General features: G+C 37.8%; 3 protein-coding genes and 1 long non-coding RNA gene across 5 annotated transcripts in view; all 4 read left to right on the top strand.

The window, feature by feature from the left end:
• Positions 1–350: 350 nt before the first annotated feature.
• Orc3 (origin recognition complex subunit 3) lies at positions 351–7,503 on the top strand. 2 transcript variants are annotated; one of them, XM_065483631.1, is made up of 16 exons: positions 351–523; positions 621–794; positions 871–979; positions 1,032–1,195; positions 1,248–1,438; positions 1,727–1,886; positions 1,949–2,062; positions 2,117–2,311; positions 2,360–2,476; positions 2,531–2,669; positions 3,976–4,142; positions 4,199–4,432; positions 4,487–4,606; positions 4,662–4,729; positions 5,606–5,741; positions 7,382–7,503. In XM_065483631.1, exons 1-15 carry the CDS (start codon positions 500–502, stop codon positions 5,715–5,717), a joined length of 2,088 nt encoding a protein of 695 aa, XP_065339703.1. In that variant the 5' UTR covers positions 351–499; the 3' UTR covers positions 5,718–5,741; positions 7,382–7,503. The 2 variants fall into 2 exon arrangements, with proteins under 2 accessions (XP_065339703.1, XP_065339702.1); XM_065483630.1 differs by lacking the exon at positions 7,382–7,503 and having other exon boundaries at positions 352–523; positions 5,606–5,849.
• A 2-nt stretch (positions 7,504–7,505) lies between these two features.
• LOC135939321 (uncharacterized) overlaps positions 7,506–20,321 on the top strand; it is a 28,815-nt gene continuing 15,999 nt past the window's right edge. Inside the window, exon 1 of the mRNA XM_065483632.1 lies at positions 7,506–7,641. Within this exon, the coding sequence (XP_065339704.1) occupies positions 7,622–7,641 (20 nt within the window). The 5' untranslated portion in view covers positions 7,506–7,621. The remainder of the gene's footprint in view (positions 7,642–20,321) is intronic.
• LOC135939695 (uncharacterized) lies at positions 17,012–18,433 on the top strand. The gene is made up of 3 exons (XR_010574772.1): positions 17,012–17,441; positions 17,489–17,534; positions 17,625–18,433. It is a non-coding gene; the product is annotated as an uncharacterized LOC135939695 (long non-coding RNA).
• LOC135939694 (uncharacterized) lies at positions 18,454–20,066 on the top strand. The gene is made up of 10 exons (XM_065484204.1): positions 18,454–18,578; positions 18,633–18,654; positions 18,705–18,769; positions 18,822–18,924; positions 18,986–19,221; positions 19,271–19,330; positions 19,384–19,414; positions 19,470–19,540; positions 19,608–19,719; positions 19,774–20,066. The coding sequence occupies exons 1-10, from the start codon at positions 18,492–18,494 to the stop codon at positions 20,064–20,066; spliced, it is 1,080 nt and encodes a 359-aa protein (XP_065340276.1). The 5' UTR covers positions 18,454–18,491.

Genomic DNA, 20,321 nt, shown 5'->3' with positions numbered 1-20,321 from the left:
TGGAGCATAGTTGCTCTGCTGATCCGCAATAAAATCACTTTTGAATCTAGAAAAGTTGACGATAGGCGGCATTTATTTAGGTCAATAACCCTTGTCATTGTACTAAAAAAACCTTTGCCATAATATTATATTCATCGTTCATCGGTCATTGCCTGTAGCTTGTTCAGCGTGGAGATATCGCGCCTCGCGGTCCTTTGCCGAGGATACGCCCCTTTCGCGACCTCCAAATCATATGTTTTGTCTCCTCACTCCTCAAATACGCGGCAAAGCCGACAAACACAAACAGAGCTCGGTGAAGTGAGTGCCGCCGCTGCCAATTTTTATTTTGAACTTTTCTTTGTATTTGTTTACACCGGATAAAATTTATTTTTTATTGATTAGCTTCAAAGACTGTACATTTTTCGTGATATCATATTTTCTGGTCCTCCTTTAAAGAGATTTCTGTTATAAATATTGTTGGGGCAAATCAGGCCGAGTCGTGTCACGACAACTTTACATCATGGAAACTTCCTCTATGTCAACGGTGAGTTTTATTTTAGGATTATGCGAAAGCAAATTGAAAAATACATAAATAATAGGAAACGATAAGCTTATGTTATTGATTATTTTCTAAATCGTAGGGTGTGTTCGTGTATAGAGGAAAGAGAGGCAAAGGCAGAAAAAGTCGCTCACCAAACAAAAGTTCCCCAAGGAAAATTCGGAAAACTTGGGATGAAGAGAGCGTAGGATACTCTCAAGAAACTTGGTACCAAGCGTACAAATGTGTACTAATATCTTTAGAAGACCAAGTGCAGGCAAGAGTCAATTATTTTGAACTGTCAGTTAACATGAACTAAATAAATAATCATTTATGTATCTATTTGCTTTTAGAACTTATACACCGATATGTTCGCTCAGCTGCTGGAAAACGTGTCAGTATTTTTAGGAAGAACATCTTCCACTGCTATAAACGAGATTCCCACGGCTGTTGTTTTGACAGGTTATTTAATACCTTTTCAATAAAAACTCGTCATTGAACTTCTTTAATTTAGGAATAAACCTTCCCGACCATGCAGTAATTTTTGAAGCAGTCGAGAAGAAGCTGATCGAGGATATTTCTCCACATGTGGTTCTGCTTTCCTCTCGAACCTGTTCTACTGCTAGGCATCTATTTGGTCAAATACTGAACCAGTGCCAGTTTGGAGACTCTGAAATGGTTTCTACTGAAATCTATTATTAGCTCTATCTATATGAATGGTTTGTTACAGGAAATCGAGTCAGCTGAAGACTCTGATGACATCGAGACTCCTCATCTGAGAAAGAGAGCCACTAAGTGTACTTTCAGTGAAATTTCCTTGTGGTACAAGAACCAAGGAAGTGATAAGCCAATCGTTGTGGTCCTGACAGACTTTGAAGCTTTCACTCCCACTGTTGTTGAAGACTTTATTTACTTAGCTAGGTGGGTAGAGAATCTTGTCTTTAAATTTGTATTACAGCAAATTAGCAACGTTTTCCTTAGCTTAAAATTAGTTAAACTTACTGAAAAATCATGCCAATCAAATTTTCTAGCCATAGATTTACAACTCACACAACTGTATGTGTATTTATGTCTTTTCCTAGAGTCTCGCATTGGGATCTTTTCTAATCCATTCCGTATTATAAGCTTGTAAAGTTAATTCTGTGTATTGTGTATGTTAACCGTGATTTTTCTCCTCAGTTAAAATTAATTTTTAATCACTTCCAATAGCGAGTACAAGAGTGAAGTTCCTGTGGCTCTTGTGTTTGGAGTGGCGACAACTGAAACGACAGTGCACAGTGCCCTTCCTCACAGAATTATGTCCAGATTGGCGATGGAAACGTTTGCCACTAAAAATTCCAAAGACTTCTTAAGCCACCTCATTAATGAGGTAATAACTTTAATTCTTCACTCAATTCAATGATCATTTACATTGCTCCATTTTGAAATCAGGTCATCTTGTCATCAAAGTGCCTTTTTCGCATTGGCGGGACTGTGTTTAAAATGCTCACAGACATTTTCCTTTTCTATGATTTTTCGATACAGAGTTTTCTACAAAAGTTCAAGGTAACAGGGGCAGGGAATAACATAAGAAATTATTTACTGACTTATTGTGTTTAGTTCTGCATGCTCAATCATTTCGTCAATAGAGGTGTTTTTGCTGTTTACTGCAAGGAGGACTTAACAGTTGATTTAATGACAAGCAAAGATGTCGCAAAGTCAATTGTACCAAAGCTGAAATCATTCCGCCTCTTTGTCGAGCAACACCGAGGGCAAGAAAAGTTGGATTTGCTTACCAATGACGACCACATCAAAGTATTTATTGTAATTGATTTGGCGTCTGCAATTAACGTTGAATTTTAGGAAACAATCAAAAGACTGGAAAACGAACTGCTTGACCATTTTGATTATTTTCTTGTTGGCCTCAAGTGTTTGCATGAAATGACCGCATCTCTGCCGCAACATCCGCTTGGCCGACAAGTATAACACTTGCTATAAATATTTCATGACCTTCTAGAAAAAATGTTAATGCAGGTTAGCGATTTATACTTTGAAGCTGTTTCTAAGAAGATCTGGGAAATGCCAGAATACTTGAAATGCGCTAGTTTGTGGAAGCACTTATCTGGGACAGAGCTGGAAGAACAACTAGACAGAATGCTACTCATTTTAGAAGGTAATTTATGATAAAGATACAATAAGCGAGTGATATTGTAATATTTTAATTTTTTGCGCTACCAGCAGCTATTATTAGTTAAATTTAAGAGGTAATCCAGTTTTTCTAATTTTTAATTGCATTAAATGTTTGCCTGTTTTTGCGAAAATAAGTGATAATACTAACAATGTTTTTTATCAATTTATGCCACCTAAAACAAAGCTCTGGTGGTTGTAAATAGCAGACAAGTGGGAAATCCAAGTAGAGCCGGAAGTACACAGTATTATGCTATTGTTCACTTACAATTAGTTATCCCTGGTTTAGACTGAAAATGGAACGTCTTAAAGCATATTTTGAGAATTTTTTTTGCGCTTTACTCAGATAATGCATTGCTAGAGAATTCAGAGAAAAGGAAAAGGAAAATATTAAAAAAAAAAAACTAGTCAGCACCACAAAAAAAATGAATATAACAATCTCAAATCTGCAGATAAAATGTCTATGGTTGTGGTATTTGCTGACTTAAATCTGAAAAAATAGATGATTTAATATTGTATGTTTTAAAAAAAGACTTGAATCATTGGGCAGGGTCCCATATTTCTAGAGGAAACATAAAATGAACAGCAGTAGACTGATGAGAGATACATTAAGACCTCCCATCCCAATTTCTAAATATTTTAGAGGGGGTTCTATCCTTTAAAATAAATTTTGAATTTTTTTAATTAAAAACATGCCGCTACATGGCTCGCATTGTTAAGGCATCCTCAGAAGTTATTTGAGCATTTCGGGGATCTAATACTGGCTGCCCAATGTCAGAGATGGCAAAAGATGGTTAGTTAAATGACTGGAAATGCTCAAATAGCTCCATGGGCGCCAACTCGATAATTGCTGGTTTTCGCACCATTCCAGTGTCTTTAGGGACACAAAATGTCTGCCATTCAATAAAAGACCTTGGTGTGAGGAGGCGACAAGATGTACACATTGGGCCCAAACTCCTCTGCGGCCACTCAAAGCCCACGGGATGTGCTGAGCAGAGGTTAAAAAACAGACAAGCTAGAGGGCATCACATGTTTAATATCCTCTCGTAAATTTTTAGGCATAACAGTTTTTGACATTTCCTGGTCCTTAACAGGCGTTTCGCAATTTATGTAGCTTTTTATCAGGTATTCCATAATCTTCTGTTGGGGCATTCCCTGATGACTGATTCCAATTTTTGGCAAATCCAGGCAAGCCTACCACGGACAGGGGGGAAAGTCAAAATTTTCTAAATATTCATACTGTATTGTAAACAATTTGTAACATCAAGATTGTTTGTGTTTATTGTGTTTAGGTGCCAGCAATGAACTGGCGGGTCTTAATGAGTGGATTGCCGACATCACTACTGTGAACGCTAAGCTAAAGCGGATATTTACCGGTCAGCGAAGTGCTTCCTGCTCTCCAAAGAAGCAAAGTAAATCTGCAGATCTCTCTGGCCTCAGTAGGACTGAATTGCAGCAAGTAAAATTTAAAATTAAGATATAAAGGAAATGGAAAATTAACTTCTTTTTGAGCAGCAACTGAAAGAGCTCTCAAAGTCTTCGCCAGTGCAAAACAAGTTTGAACTGGTTCGAAATGAAGCTTTGGAATTGGTGGACAAAATGTTCAGGTCTCTGCTGAGGCCTCCGAGAGAAATGCCATTGCATGAGCTCATGTTGTTTGACGATCTGGAGCTGGCAAAGAAAGAACTGATGGGTAACTCGAGACTGGCCCTGAACAAGGCGCTTTTCAACCCTCATCACTACTTAAAAGTAGGCATATCAAAACATTATATATATCGGCATTCACTGAGGCTTATTTTGTAGTGCAAATGCTGTGAGCAAAAGTACGAAGAGGGGATTAGTACTTCATTCCCAGACGTGTGCATCTCGTATCATCTGCACTTGGAATTCATGAAGCACATCAACTTGTACGATTGGCTCCAGGTATTATGATTTTTCCCGCAAAATATCATGAATACTGATTCAAATTTATTTTCAGTCTTTCAACCTGATTGTTGAGCGGAATGCTAAAGAGGAAGAAGACTCTTCTGTCAGCACTGAAACACAGTATCCTTTTCAATCTTCGCAATTCTAGTCAGCCAAAAAATATAAAATTAACTTTTCAATTTTTAACCATTTTCAAAACGCATTTATCCTTGATATTTAAAAAAATATCAAATCTTGATCACTCATTGAAGATAAATTTTAAGTTATTTAAATTGGAGTAAATTTACCAAATTTATTCCTAAGGGAATTTATGGAACGAACTCCTTACCAGTAGTTTGATTTGAAAGATGTGACAAAGAAAAGAAAATAGAAAAATATTTGCAATTCCATCTGGGTTGATGTAAGGTAATACCTCAAAAGTAAATTCTAATTTATCTATTTGGCATAGAAAGCAATCAACCTTGCTCTCGTAAAATGCCACTTTCTCAACTTTGTCTCACCAATAATTGAATGTGGGTTGATTAATTTATTCCGTACATGCAAACAAATAACAAAGACAATTAATCATTTCTTTACATTGCAAATAATTGGGGGGGGGGGGGTTCTTTTCAAATACAACATTACTATAAGCCCAAGTTGTGTTTCATAAATTTTGACAGTCTTTTCAGTATCTGCAAAATTATTCAAGTTTGTGAATTTGATTGACCCATTAATACACATCAGCCAAATTGAAAAGACAAATATTAGAAATTTAGCTTTTATATCATTCAACGCAATATTTTAGATTCTGTCCCCGGCTTGATTCCAAGAAAGCATTCAGATTCCATCCAACATTTTAATTTGAGATCAAATTGTTAAATATGAATTTTCAAAAACATCGAGCAACAAAATATTTTGCAATGTATAGAAATGAAATATTTTTAAAAGAAAAATTACATAATATGTAAATATATAAATAGTACATTTCAGAGTGGTATTTCCTTAACTAATTAACAGAGCTCGATTCACACAGTCCATTGCGGACATGCAGTTCTTGGGCTTCATTAAACCAACTTCAAGAAAGGCAGACCACGTTCTCCGCCTCACTTGGGGCAATAACTGCGCCTGATGCCAACCAATCTTGCTTCATCCAGTTAGTGCACTTTGTTGTAAAACCAAACAACCATCATCTGGAATTTGTTAAAATCGCCAAACTATCAATAAAATGTAAAATATATCTTCACAAAATTTCACTTGCATCATTCCTTACTTCTACTATACTTAATGTTGATGCTTGGAGCGCTTTTGAAGGCACTCCTTTTTATTAGTGTGCCAGTAATTAAGGAATTAAGTGGCGCGAGAGAATCTCTCTTGAGGAAATCGACACCAAATTTACTCTTGATAAATGTCCCTCTCCAAGTGGCGTCTTAATTTTTCGATCCTGTTTGTATTGTCTTTCTGCCTGTCAAGAAGTAGATTTGGAACACAATTACGAAATTGAGTCTAATCTTGTGGTTTTCAATAAAATGCACTTTCGAGATATTAGACAACTGGAACAGGAATCATTTTCTTGCTCGAACCTTCTTTTATTGCGTTTCTGGGTTTATTGTTAAAAGCGAATGGTAAAAACCTACTTAACTTAATTTCACAAAGACGACGACGTCAATGAAAACATTTTTACACTACCACTGAATATTGACTACTATTGAAAATGAGATAAAATGAAAACTATTCAATCAAATAATATTGCGAACGCAGATTGGAATATCCCTGATGCTATTTTAGCAGGTATAAAATGAGGTTTCGTAATCAATAATATAATGGATAGGTAATTAAGTTGATTAGAAGAAACCAATGAGAAACCAAACTCAATACTTGTGCAATGATGAATTTTGTTCTATTGAATTCTGTTTTGAGATTTTCTCAAAGTCATTTCATTATTCAAGGTAAATGAATATCCCGTCGCCACAGATGCTCATTAATCATTGCACAAGTATCAAGTTTTTTTCTTATTGGTTTCTTCTAATCAACTCAGTTACCTATCCACTCCATTATTAATTGCGAAAATTAATTTTATACCTGCTAAAATAGCATAGGAGTATTACAAGGTATTTACTTTTAGTTTTAAATGGAACTCGCTTACAGTCATTTAACATCTTACAATTAGTTTAGATTCAAAGTAATTTTTAGTTTAGTAGTAAAGAACAGTAAAAAATCCTGTTTTCTCTAAACATTATTTAGAATAGTATTGAAAAGTGACCATTTTATAAGTGTGTCAAGACCAAATTATTTAATTGATCGCGCATGAAATATGCACTAACTATAAAGTTTTGTGGTACTTTGAATTGTTAAATTTTCTGTTTGTAATATTTTCCACATTTAAGAAAGTGATTCTAATATTTTTTCCGAAATATAAGTAAAGGCATTAATGGTAAGTACCAAGACAGCATTTTCACTTGTGAATTATGAATAATATAAGCAAAACTCCGCATTCGCACTAAGTAAAAGCTTCATGCCAAAAGGTTAATTTATTATTCCCAAGAAGTTCTCATACAGGAGCAATAAGAGCGACTTGAGGCCCCATCCCTCTCTCGCCTTTAGATGAACTCGAACTTTTGTTTAAGCTGTGGCGCATTTACACACAAATTACGTCGTGAAATGTGATGCAGAATTGCAAATGAGCGCCTGAGGACTTTGATCCATTATTTAAATATGCAAGTATTGTGGTGATTCGAGTCCCCTCAGGAGACTGAAGGGGTTCTTTTCTCTTATAGTGTATTTTCCATTTGACAGTGCAAACAGTGACGCTCTTGTGGATCCAGTCTGCTGCACCTCCTGCTTCTTCTCTCTCGTGAAATACGCCGCAGCGAGAACAAGCAGCACTCACATACTTCTTCTCCCCCTCTCTGGAAGGCTGGCCAGACTCTTCTCGCTGATGCCTAGGTAAATTCAGGGACGCCGCTGACACTGGTGCTCAGTCGTTCTTCGCACTCTCCGCATCGCACAGCCTCCTCGCAGGAAGACTACCTCAACATGTTCAGCCCAACTTTTAGGTAAGTTCCTCATTTATTCCAGCAATGTTTTAGGTTTCTTCCAATACAAATTTAAAAACTAAATAGGTAATTTAAATCTGATTGTATTACACTTAGAAATTTGGTTCCTTTTCTATTTTTTTCTTCTTTCTTAGATCAATGAACACAATCTTCGATGGTGAAATTAATTTGGGCGGCAGGCGGGAGTTAAATTTTCCTTATGAAAATATGCCAATATTTTTACTTTAAAATATTCAAGAGTCAACAGAATCTTGGCCAACAACTAAGAAAATCAATTTTATAAATGATCAGATTTTAATTGTTAACATAAATTTCAGAATTCATCTATAAATAATTGTAACCATTTTAACGTTTAAATGCTACTTTAATTTGAGCTGAAAATTAAATCGAAACACAAGGTCTTCACTGGGATGAAATCATTTGCTGCTAGTTCGCTAGTAAAAATTACAATATACATTTCTCAGACAAACTTTATTAATAAATAATTATGTAGTATAAAACACACCTTAAACTTCTGCTGAAATCTGCTCTTTTAAAATTAAATTTAACTCGTGCTACAAAGAGCATTCTGAGGAATACCAAAGGATTTTATAACATTTATATCGGATGATTTTCTGATTCACATCCAGCATTTTTCACTGAAAAGGTTATAATTCAATTGGTAAATTTAACCCAGTAAAATTTAAAACGCTTATTCTGTCTGAGTAAGCTACCAAAATGATTCTGTCACTAGGCGGGTAGTTCAGCGCAGAGCCACAATTGTATGAAAAAAAGCATCAGTCAGATAAAAAGGCACACATTTTACTAAAAAGTATATTCAACCTTGGAATAGGACATGAAGGGAGGTATGGTGGTAAAAAAGCGATCAGAATTGTGATAGCGTCTCTGGTCTCTAGTGTAAGAAATCGATCGCGCGCACCCATGCTGAGCAGGCAGTGAATCTGGAAATAAAAAACTCATCTGCATGATGGACGTGCATCTAAAAAGCATCTATTCCAATGCAACAAATTCTTCTCGCTCAAAATCTTCCCATAGTAATCCCTTGATTGCAGGCGTTTCTTTCTGACAAGTGAAATGAAAAGGCCTGAAAAGTTTCCGAGGGGCCTGCCTTTTATATCAAAGCAAATGGTGCTGACTAACTCTGAAAATCCCGGGCCACACAACTGAAAAAAGTTAATTTCTATTATTTGGCCGCCGCCAGCTCCCTGTAAATCAAAATTATGGTGCACTTGCCGAAAGCGAAGGTGAGGGAGGCGCGAGCGTTCTTTATCATTCTCTTTTATTGTTGTCTGTTATTACCGACCGCCTTGGCTGCTCTCTTTGATCACAATACGCGCCCAGCCCTAATAGGATGAGATTTATTACGAATGTCCCATTCTGCTCGTGAAAAGAAGCTAGGCTAAACCGGATGCAAGCTGAAAGACGAAAATTATAAGTGTTCAGTGAATTTTATGGGAAAAGCGTCAGGATTATTCATTCTCGGCGGCGGTGAGATATTTTGTGTTTGATTTGGTGTGTGGCTTGGAGAAAAAAGAACAGTTTCTGCTCCTATCTGTTATCCACCCAAGTAGCAAATAACAAGCCCGATGTGTATAGAAGTTGGAAGAATATACTTTTGTAGACGTTGAAAAATGTCTAACCATCTATACATTTATAAACCATTATGAAAATTTTTTAGTTTAAAATTTAATTGATTTTCACAAATTTCGCAACTTCCTAAATTATACAATAGAACCAAATAATTTGTTGAATTTGTTTGAAAAATTCAATAATGCAATTAATCTTTGGTCTCAATATTCAAAAAAGTTTATATCAGTGATGATATTCATTTCTCGCAATTTAGTTTTGGCTACCTGAAATCGGCTTAAAAAATTTCAGAATGTGATTTTCAGATCGTGGATAGTTCCTACATTGTACCGCATTGTAATGCACAAAATGCCTTTGGGTACGATGAAGACATTATTATAGTGTCTTGCAGGTCATGGGTTGAATTGAACACGCGGCGTGCGTATATTGAGTAAAAATACGTCACAAATTGGCCAATGAGCCATAGTCTATCATTTGTGAGCAAAAGCAGGTTAACTGAATCATGAGAACGTATGTAAATCGTGTCCAAAGAAGCCACGCTGTGCCTGACATCGCGGGTAAAGAGAAAAAATAGAATTTGGCCGAAACCGCTACATTCCGGCGAATTCGCGATACAAGGTACACACGAATAATGCTCACGCCGCGCATCCTATCGTGTAAAGTGGATGTCACGTTTGTTGTGTTCTCCCATTGTCGCGCGCAGCCAGTTTTTGAAAAATCATGCTGATGGTCCCACCGGAAGATTATCCGTCGTTTTCCGTTGTTAGCTGGCTACACTATTTTATATTTAGTTGAACCACGCGCGCAGGTAATTTTTAATCGCTACGCGGCATCTTGATAATGAATTTATAAAGTCAGTCACAGGAACCGCGCATCCGAAGGGCTCTCCAGTCACGCTATTGTGTCTGTGAAATACGCCGCACTGCAATGTTTTACGATCTTTCAAAGAGCAACCTGCCTCTCCCCTTACCAACAGGAGTGTTTATTTCATTTCATTCAAATAGCAGAACAAATCAATCAACTTGAAAAATGGTCCTAACGTTTAACAGATACTGAGGGATCCTCAAATTCAAATATTTTTTGTTGACACGGGCTAAAATGATGAATTTTAAAGGTACACCTAGTCGAAAAAAATTGCTTCCAACTGAAACGAAAATTCCGTGACCGATTTTATTCTGCAGGAAAAAGGAAAATTCAAAGGAACCATCTATTGCTTAATGCGGATGCGAAAGCGTTTTAATTTAAAAAGTGTTTGGTTCCTGCCTTGGAAGTACTTTTAATATTTCTCTAAACGTGAGGAAATCACTTAATTGTTTCCCTTTTGGGTTCTCGAAATCACAAATTCAAGCTCAAACAATGAGGAGGCAAATACCACTGTCAAAGGTTTAGGCATGTGAACCCTTTATCTTTTTCGAAGGGAGTGTATTCTTCAGGATGTGCGCAAGTCATTATTCCAGCCGAGTAAACAGGAAAGAAAAAAGCGAGCGCAAGCCGAAGCCAGCCTCCTCTGCTCATTTTCCTTTTTCCAATTACTGCACAGCCGCAAGTTGTCTGAGTGTGACTTATGGCCGACCTTCACGCAGTGATCAAACAGGCATTTCATTAAACTTTTATATCGCACACCGTGCCAACTTGCTCGTTTTCTTCGTCGGGCGGTGAATTTCAATTTGAGCGGACAGGCCGCCACGGAGAATACAAAACGTGCGTGGGAGCCAGCCTCTTTGCTCTTTGTTTCGCTAAAAACTGGTCTCTATATACCCTTTAATCGTTCGCGGCGATGTGTGGCCGGCCGCTGCGCACACTCGCTGCCTCGGGAAATTGTGCTGCTCGGAGCGTGAGCGGATCTGCAGTAAATCCCTAATTGGAGATGCATCCCTCACAATTGCGCAGAATTGTTCCAAGAGAATGAGCTTGTTTCTATATTTTATTGCAGCATCTGACTCACGCTCTCGATTAGGAAAAATCGTAGTCGAGGCAAAATAATTTGGTTGGACGCAATTCAACGATGGGAATGAGCACGAGTGGCTCGCATGTATATGTGATTCATTTTTGCTTTATTCTTCAGTGCTTGCTTCATGAACCATTCTAGACCAATGAATTCATGTTTTATATTCTCTTTGTTATTTATTTGAACAATGGGAAAAATACATTCGTTAGAGCCAATTCTGCATTATTTTCCATAAAACAATTTATTTGTTTTGGATGAAAAAGAATGTAGTAAAAACTACATTGGATTAGTAATTTTATACGCTAGACTCTTCATTCCACCTTCTTTGTTCTTCATATTCCCATTCGAAAAGGTTAGCACTCGCATTCCAAATTGATTCAAAAGTAGCAGAGCAAAAAGTTAATATTACAGAATGGATACTCCGTTTTTAAATAACTGTATCGGCATGCGTCAATAAAATCGACTCCTTTCCACTGGCGGACAGTTCAATGGAAAACAAACACGTGCTCGTCGTGTTTCATGTATTTTTAGTTAGAACAAAGCGGTGGCTGACCAGCTGCTCAATTATCCTTAAAAGTAAACAAGTATGGTGAGCAAAAACCCACGCGAGCAGAGAGAATCATAAGTAATTTCGCCGCGCAAAACGATGAATTCATCAGCGGGGGCATCCAAGCAGGGTGCTCTGCTCCTTTTTCCTCTTCAATCGGCTCAAACGATCGGAAGACAAGGATGTTTGGCTTACTCAGGCATGAGAAAATAAATCCAAATGTCAAGGATTTCGCACTTCTCGCGGCAAGACGAACATGATATAGTGCAGAGTTAATTGCACAGAACTATCTCGGCGAGGACTGCTCGGATTCAATTAAAACCAGCTCCTATCCCGTGACGAATGAGTGAATCCATAAAAGCACGGTAAAATTAATCAACTTTAATGGCCTGCGAGAGAGGTACTTGCCGGGCGACAAATTAGTAATGAGCCTGTACGGAATTGGTTCGTAGCCGCGGGCCTAATCCTTTTTTGCTTGTTTCATCAACATCGCAGTTGCTGAGAATCATAAGGGTCAGTGGCTGATTTAGAGCCATATGGAGCATATTTAATTTGTAATGTATCATATTGATTAATATATTTTTTGAACTCGTAGATTGTGAACTTTTTTGAAGCAGGTAAGATGGTTTAATAAAAACTGTGGTTTATTGGAGGGCCTTATTTCAGCTTGGCACATAGGAAAAGGTTTTAGTACCTCTTGCAATAATTATTTTATCAAAAGCCTTCCTATCAATTCAAAACAAATAGGATTTTCCTGGAAATCAAGCAATAATTTACGCAGATAGTGCTTGTGATAAATTTACTACACTGCGCTCATGTAGTAAAAAGTCAGATCCAATGAAATTTTGAAAAGTATGGCGAAATTCGATGAAACGGTTGAGATTAAACGTTCGCGGAATTTATCCCCTCGCTGGAACATCTGTTGTTCGCCTCTGCTGTCGCTGTCAGGAGAGAAATGCTCATAATAAAAGGTGCACGGTTGATAGCCAGGACGTGAAGATTCGCGCGTTGTTCGCCACTGGAGAGGAAAATGTGTAATGACACCTTGTAAAGCGATGGAAATCACAGTGAGAAAAATTCGAATAATATTAAATTGCAGCAGCGCGTCTGAAAAGGAGTGCCGGCACGTAAAATTCTCTGCGGTTTCATAACTTTCATATGAAAGAAAAAGAAAAGTGGCTCGATCAGAGTTCAATAAGTGAAAATGCCTCAGGCGGCTGACTAGAAGCGTCGATAGAAATGCATCAGCAATTTAGAATTCCTTTTTTCCACTTCAACGGATTACCTAATTTGGTAAAGGAATTATTTAGCAAATCATACGAAAGGCTTTTTCATATCCAACATTCAGTCATCCAGATGTAAACTACCTACGTATGTAAACTATTTTGTACTTCTTCAATTCTAACAACGAGTGCATAAACAAATCAAGAAGATTGTAAAATATTGTTAGTCAGAAAAAAATTGAATTTTAGAAATGGTGATGAGTTGATAGAAAAAAATCACGAAATTTTCTTAAAACGGAAAAAATACTCACTCACAATTCTCCTTCTACATTTCAATCGGAACAATGGTTGAAAAACAAGATGCACACTTTATGGGCATTTTTAAAACCCGCGGAACAACAATGTGGTGATTTACGGCAAAGTCTTCCGACAGGCAGCGGTCAGCTGGAAGCGGTTTTAATTTCGACTGCACCGTTGGTTGCTCATTAAATTTTTAGCCATAAGAGAGCAGACGCCGGTAATAACATGCTGTCTGCTCGATAAGCCTCAAGAAAATCACGCCTGATTTGCATATTCCAATTTTTGAGAGAAAAGAGCGGTGGTGTGCTGCAGCTGCGCAATTAAATGCAAATCTCGCATGCACCGGGCTGGAAATCTCAAAGAAAAAACGCGTGATGCGCCGCGGCCGCGTCGCGACCGAAACCCCTGCCAGACAAATCTCACGCGCATACGCACCGATCGAGGGGGTTTCGCTCGAAATGCATAATGAGTCTTTGTAGCTGGAGGGACGCCAAGTGCACTCCATAAAAGACGGCGTAAGTGGTTGTTGAACTTATTGGCTGTGCATGCACTCGCGCGTTCAACGCCGCCGTTTTATTAGAAGCTGCGGCCGGATTACCTTTTACATCTTCTCCGCTCATTTCTCATTCCAAGCGGCGATCGCGGCTCGTCTTGTTTTTCGATGTTCGCTCTCGCCTCTGCGCTCAAGCGAATGAAAATAGTTTGGAATCCGCAGAAATGGATGCACTGATTGAAATATCTCCGTCGATTTGAAGCCGTGCGTGACTATTCATTTTATACATTATTTGAAAATATGTGCTCGAGCATACTTTTCTATACATTGAGCCAAAGCAAAGATGTTTCAATGTGGATTGCGCGCAAAAACGCTAATATGACAGTGGATGTCTGCAGCTGTTTGCCCTGAAATGATTCTGTAATTTAGATGGAGAAGGCATCGGCTGGAATAGTAAAAGGCAGTAAACATAAATCTTATGGACATTGATTCCTTTTTTTACAAATCAGAGACATAAAAGAAGCATGCTGAATGATTATAATAACTGTTTGAGTCAACTTTTCTTAAAAATGGTCCACGATATCACGTTTTGCTGTTGCCAAAATTTCTCAAATCTCATGCATATATTCCTGACTCATATGTTGTTTCTCTGATTTTGAAACAGCTTAAATTCACCTGTTTCAAATAGGCCGGAAATACCAAGAATGAGTCATGCACGGAGAATTTTGCAAATTAATATTTACTTTTTGTTGAAAAAAGGTGTGAAATAAATCTTTGACAGCGACAAAGTGCCGCCACATTATTTGAACACCTAAAAATAATTATTTTTCCCTTCAAAGGAATTCTCATGACAAGCGTCAAACGCAACACTCTCATTGCAAGTGCAAGACTTCCGTCACTCTTTCATAGGGACTGCCCGCGGAGAGAAAAATTTTATTGCACTGCAGCGAGTGATCAAAGGTAATAGCACTCATGCAGCTGCTATTATTCGCCTTTCCACTTCTTGAGCTGCGAGAGGGTGAATTCCTTGAAAGGTCGCCGACCCATCTTATTTGTTTGGGGCCGCTCCCACCATTTTCCTTGCGTTAATGTAGCAGAAATTTTACCTGCAGACGCAACCTTGCCGCTGGCGAATCTGGATTTACGCGCGATTCTCAGAGAAAAACGTTCGCCCTTCGCGAGAGAGACGAGGAAGGATGTTGTCCAGTGCCTCGAGTAATTGCCCGAGATTATCTTTAAAACCGAGTGCTGGACGTGAAATATTTAACATGCATGCGCACAATCATTACACGCCATCTGTTTTTATGAGAGGCTGATAGCAGCGCTGACAAGCTTGATGATTAACTTGTTATAGTTTGATTGCAGATTACGCGCGGAACGGGTTTTTTATTTACTTTGCCAAGGCTAATATTTAAAGATCGTTCCTGACAGAAATATTTTTAAAAAAGGAAAAGAAAGCGGAAATTGTAATAAAACCAAGCTCATGCATGCTTATAGGATGTGCATTCAGTATCAATTTGTATAGAAAAATCATTTTTATCTGAATGGATGTTCGGTTTCATCTAGCTCTTTTCTTTTTAAGAATATAGTTCAGACTTTTTAACTTCTCGTTCTGGTTGTGTTAAACACGAATTACTTCTGAGAGACAGAAATAAATTGTTTTTCTCACGGCGGCGTCCCTATTTGGACATCCACTCTATAGTGATTTCGCCGAATTGACCGCACAATATCAATCGGAGGTGGTGCTCTCGAATGTGGAGCACGGCCCGCGCGTTTTACCTCGGAATTATTAAAGTGTATTAAAAGTGGGAAGAGCAGGGAATAATTACGTAGACGACAGAACTGGTTTGGCACGGCAATTAAAAGTGGCCAGATGGATCACTTTGGCTAAAAAGACCGTGGAATTTGTGTCAAACTGTTGTTTATGTTGACTTTGTGATCAGAAAAAGATGCAAGGTATTCAATTTTATGTTCAAAACGAACTAAAGAGCCTCACAAAGCATTAATTAGAGTGCAATCAATCGTCATCAAAGAAACCTGGTGATTTTGGAATTACGCTGAAACGCTCTCTCGGTCAGATTATTGAGATTTGATAAGAGAAATACATGATTCTATATACACACACTTCAACGCAAGTGTAAACCGATCTTCTTCGAGTACATGAACGAGGATGTCGATCCTTAAATTTTGTGAGAAAATTTAAGCGGCTCATATGCGCATTTCTTGTCTATTTCACTTTAAAAGTTAGACTTTGAGAAAATAAATACCACAAACTACTGGACACTTAAGTTGAAACGTTCACTAGCACATTAATTGTTTCTTAATTATACGAATTACCTTAGTAGAAAAGAAACTAGTCGTTTATCTAAAAGTATTAACTCTGAGAAGTAACGTCAGTCAAATCGAGCTGCCGTTATTTTTTTCGAATTCCTTTAATACAAATCGGCAGCAGGCTCGGTTTAAGCATGAGGCGTTTTAAGTTAATTGGCAAACTGAGTACCTCCTTTTAAGGTTCTCCAAAAGAAATTTATCTCTCAAAGTGTCGCTCCATCTACCACGGCACACTCTCAAGAACCCAACAAGAAAGTCAGTTAATTTCCAATTTTACGGTCGGAGCTCGGCGCATAAATTACACGCAAAAGCACAATATTTTTTAATTCCAGTAATAATAGCATCGACAAAGATGCTGCATGAGAGAAAGAGATAAAAGTCGCAAACAAGAATGTTAGCTACGCGTATATTTATAATCCTTTGATCGCGGGAGTGCAGTATGGAGGCGTATAAGTAATGTAATTGGCTTGAAGCACATGCACGCATATCGACGAGAGGCGAAAGGTGAGTGAACCTGATGTGCACACCGAGGAGAAAATCGACAAAATCCCCAATACACAGCCTCATCTTTCGAAATTATCGAACTTTAACTGTAGATGTGTGCGCGGACAAAATTGTGTGTCGCGCACGAACTGCCTTACTTGCGCTTTTGTCGCCAGCCCTAGGAATTATTAAGCTAACTGTCGGCGTGGTAATTTGTGCTCGATGAGATGCACAATGGGAGATCAGAGTGCAGTGTCATCTCAGATTGGCAACCATACAATTGTTGTGCGGCATGCCGGACGTTTCTCCCTGGGAAATTAATATTAACACACCTGCGCGAGACTGCCCGGATGAGAGTAATTGCATATTAGGTAGGCGAGTTAAGACGGCGAAAAAGAGGTTGCGGTTTTTGGAACGCTTTTTGCAGAAAGTTATTATTTGTCGTGGTCGTCAACCATTTTTTTATCTTTAAATTTTGAGAAATGCTCTGATTAAATGAGAAATCTGATTTGTTTGTATAAAATGCCGATTCACAGATGCTTGGGTTAATTTAAAATAATTTATGTAATTCTTTCCAAAACGTGCTGTATAAACGCACGATACAAAAATATCAATCTTTATTTCATTGAAATGATGTAACTTTATTTTAAAAATGAACGCATTCGCTCAACTAATATCACAATAAAACGCACATTTTAGTTTTCTCTGTGAAATATGAGACAAAATGTGTGGACCCGAGTCAAACTACACTGCGTCATTTTTATCACTTCCGTGCACTCCCGACTATGCAGTCCGTCCTAAAATCATATTCGTTTTGAATCAAAGTAACTAAACATGTTTCAAATTTTCTCGCCCATATTTGTTTTCTACCTGTTATTCGGCTCTACTGTGAGTACATTTTTTTCAAATCCTGTTCAGTCAATTGCTATTTTTAGAGTGTTTTGTCTGCGGAGTTTTGTGGGCTGTCAGCATATGTGGAAAGTAATTTTGCTATCAGAGTGCCATATATGCTCTGCTAGAGTGAATATACATATATACAATTCATCCTAAATTGTGTGAATTTTGATTTAGAGCAAGAATTCTCGTGGAGGTTTGCTGGTAAAGCATTCAACTGCATAGCCAAGTGTAAATCGAGTTATGCAGCAAGGCTAAACGAACTGTCGAGGTCAAAATACTTTGAAAGAGTGTTTACTCCGTTCCGAACGACCATTGATTGCGTTCGAGAGGTGACTGAATAATTTAAAACGTATTTAATAATATAAAAATTGCGTTTTTTATATCGCAGGAAAGGCTTGTTGCGTCATTTTGTGCAGTAAAATGTAGAGTGGTTAATTTTCAACTTACACGATGTTACTCCAGCAATTTTATATTTCAGTAAGGGGGTTGACATTGAAGCAAATTTCGGATTTGCCCTTGTTTTATTTTCCTCGGCTAGTGCTGGTTTGATTGATTATTAATTCACAAGAAAAAATTGCATGAAATCACTCGTATAGCTTTCAAGATTTGAGGCGGAAAAATTTTGCAGCATTCATGGTTTAAGCTTGGGCGTTGAAAAGTCTTTGATTGAACAATACGCAACTGGTTTGATTTATTATTTTAACAAACTGCTGCTAACACTCACTAACAGATATTTTAGATGCAAAAATTTGGATGCGTACAGTGGAGACAGTTAATTCTTCTTCTAACTTACCTGGAAACCCCACTATAATGTGCAAAGTTCTTCAGTAGTAAACCCTCACATTGAAAAATATTTTAATTAGTACAAGCGATATTTTTAGCCGAAATAAAGCTTTTGAAGAAAAAAATGAAAACTGCAAAAATAATAATAATTTCGTATGCGTCTTGCCAGAAAAATGTCATTTGAACAAATGTTCATCTACGTGTAATGACCAATGTGAGGCAACCCAGAACGTTAGGGAGGTAAATTAACTTCCCATTATGCAAAGAATTTTGGCAAAGGAAAATATTTTACATCAGGCTGGCAGCTGCTATGCAAACTGCCGAGAGCCGGACTGTGGCGAGGAGGTTTTAAAAATATTTTTACCTAATACAGCACCAACTAATACGTCAATCCGTCAGAAAGCAGTTAATTTTGGATACAGTGAAATTTTTCTTTATCTTTTTGTTCGTTATATCAAAAATATTTCCCAGAGCCAGCTGATGGAAATCGTTTTGAAGTCTGCGGAAGCCAGTACTTGCTTTCTAAATCAACATCAGTGCGTAATGGTATTATAATGCCAGTCCAAATTACTTATAACAAGACCATAGTTTACACAACAATCGGGCCAAACCTTTTGCTGCACCAAACACATGAGCGTCGGCAGTATTGAAACTCCAGAGGAAGCTAATTGCTTTGCTCGAGCACTAATAAGTACACGAAGTTTTTCAATTCTAAATATAAGTGATTTTTGAAATTAACTTAAATGTGACAGAAAGAAATCAAAGTGGCATTAATTTTTGGACAAGTGCGACGCCAAGCAATTGCACAGGCACTTATGTTTGGTGCTCGTTGGATGGTTCAGGAGAAGTGGTGGACCAGGAATCGTTGCCACGGCCCCAGAACGCGAAATCAAGCGGGAAATTTGTTATGGTTCAAGCAAATGCCAAAACAGAGCTGCTGAGTTTTGAATTTGGTGAACCAAGTGCAAAGAGCCGGGTAATTTGCGAGGTAAATATTGACAGAAATTTTCACCGTTTAGACATGATTGAAATTTTAGAGAGAGCAACCTCAAAACTGTCGAGAATCGCTTTGCCACCCCGTTGGATTCGCCGTTGAAGTGAGAGTAAAATAAAATTTTGGAACTAGCCGTGACGTCGTAAACTGTTTCAGAAAAGAGATATTCAAGGGATAAAAAACACCGGTTAGTTAAAGATTCATCTAATTAACTTGTTAATAATAAGAATCAAATCCCACAGTGTTTTACAGAAGGAACTGTAAATACCTTTACGGCTGCCAAAGAGTATTTGATGTATGCCCGGAACCATCGGTATGTTTTCCTCTTTCACATAAATTTGCAATGTTTTTCACAATGATATTCTTTAATAAAATCTTAGTATAACTACTATCAGGGCCTTAAGTGGTGCAGAGTAAATTTTGAAGAGGCCTTTATGGCTTTAACTTTGGAATCGACCGAAAAACTCAAATGCGTCCTTGAGGTATTCAAAGGTACAGTTTTTATTCATAAAATTACACTGAACCGAATGCTCCTTTCAATTTAAGCGAATGGTATTAAGGACACCACGTTCTTTATAGGGGCAACCTCATTTGGATGCCCAAAATCGATCAGGTGGTGTGAGCACAAGGATAAACCTTTTCTGAACACCTCGCTTTATCGTTGGGATGACGGCGAGCCTTCAATGGACCCCGCCAAAGATTGTGTTTATGCTAAATACAATGCATCCAAAGGCGAGATCACTCTAGGGAAAATGTTGTGCACTATAAGTACACTGCCTGTATTAATTTCTCAAAGTGAAACTACCTATCAGAAATATTCTTTTGGCCTAAAGAACTGACATGAACCACAATCAAATGAATGCTTTTCCTCAGTTTCTATTCTCAGATTTGTGTCGTGTATTGATATTAAATTTCCCTGTTGAAATATAGGCTGTAGTTTTCATTTCTAGTGCTTCTCTCGTCTCTCGTCTTAGAACTCAAAGGCTTACAAAATTCTCAGGTGCTTTATCTATCCCCAAATCATTTTCTGCAGGCGCAGAAGTGTCTAGTGCCTTTTGAAAAATTCTTCTCTGGTGAATGTTTTTTGTGGCCAC

Source organism: Cloeon dipterum, chromosome 3, assembly GCF_949628265.1.
Source record: "Cloeon dipterum chromosome 3, ieCloDipt1.1, whole genome shotgun sequence".
NCBI classification, from domain to species: Eukaryota; Metazoa; Arthropoda; class Insecta; order Ephemeroptera; family Baetidae; genus Cloeon; species Cloeon dipterum.
This window is presented reverse-complemented; position numbering and strand designations above follow the sequence as displayed.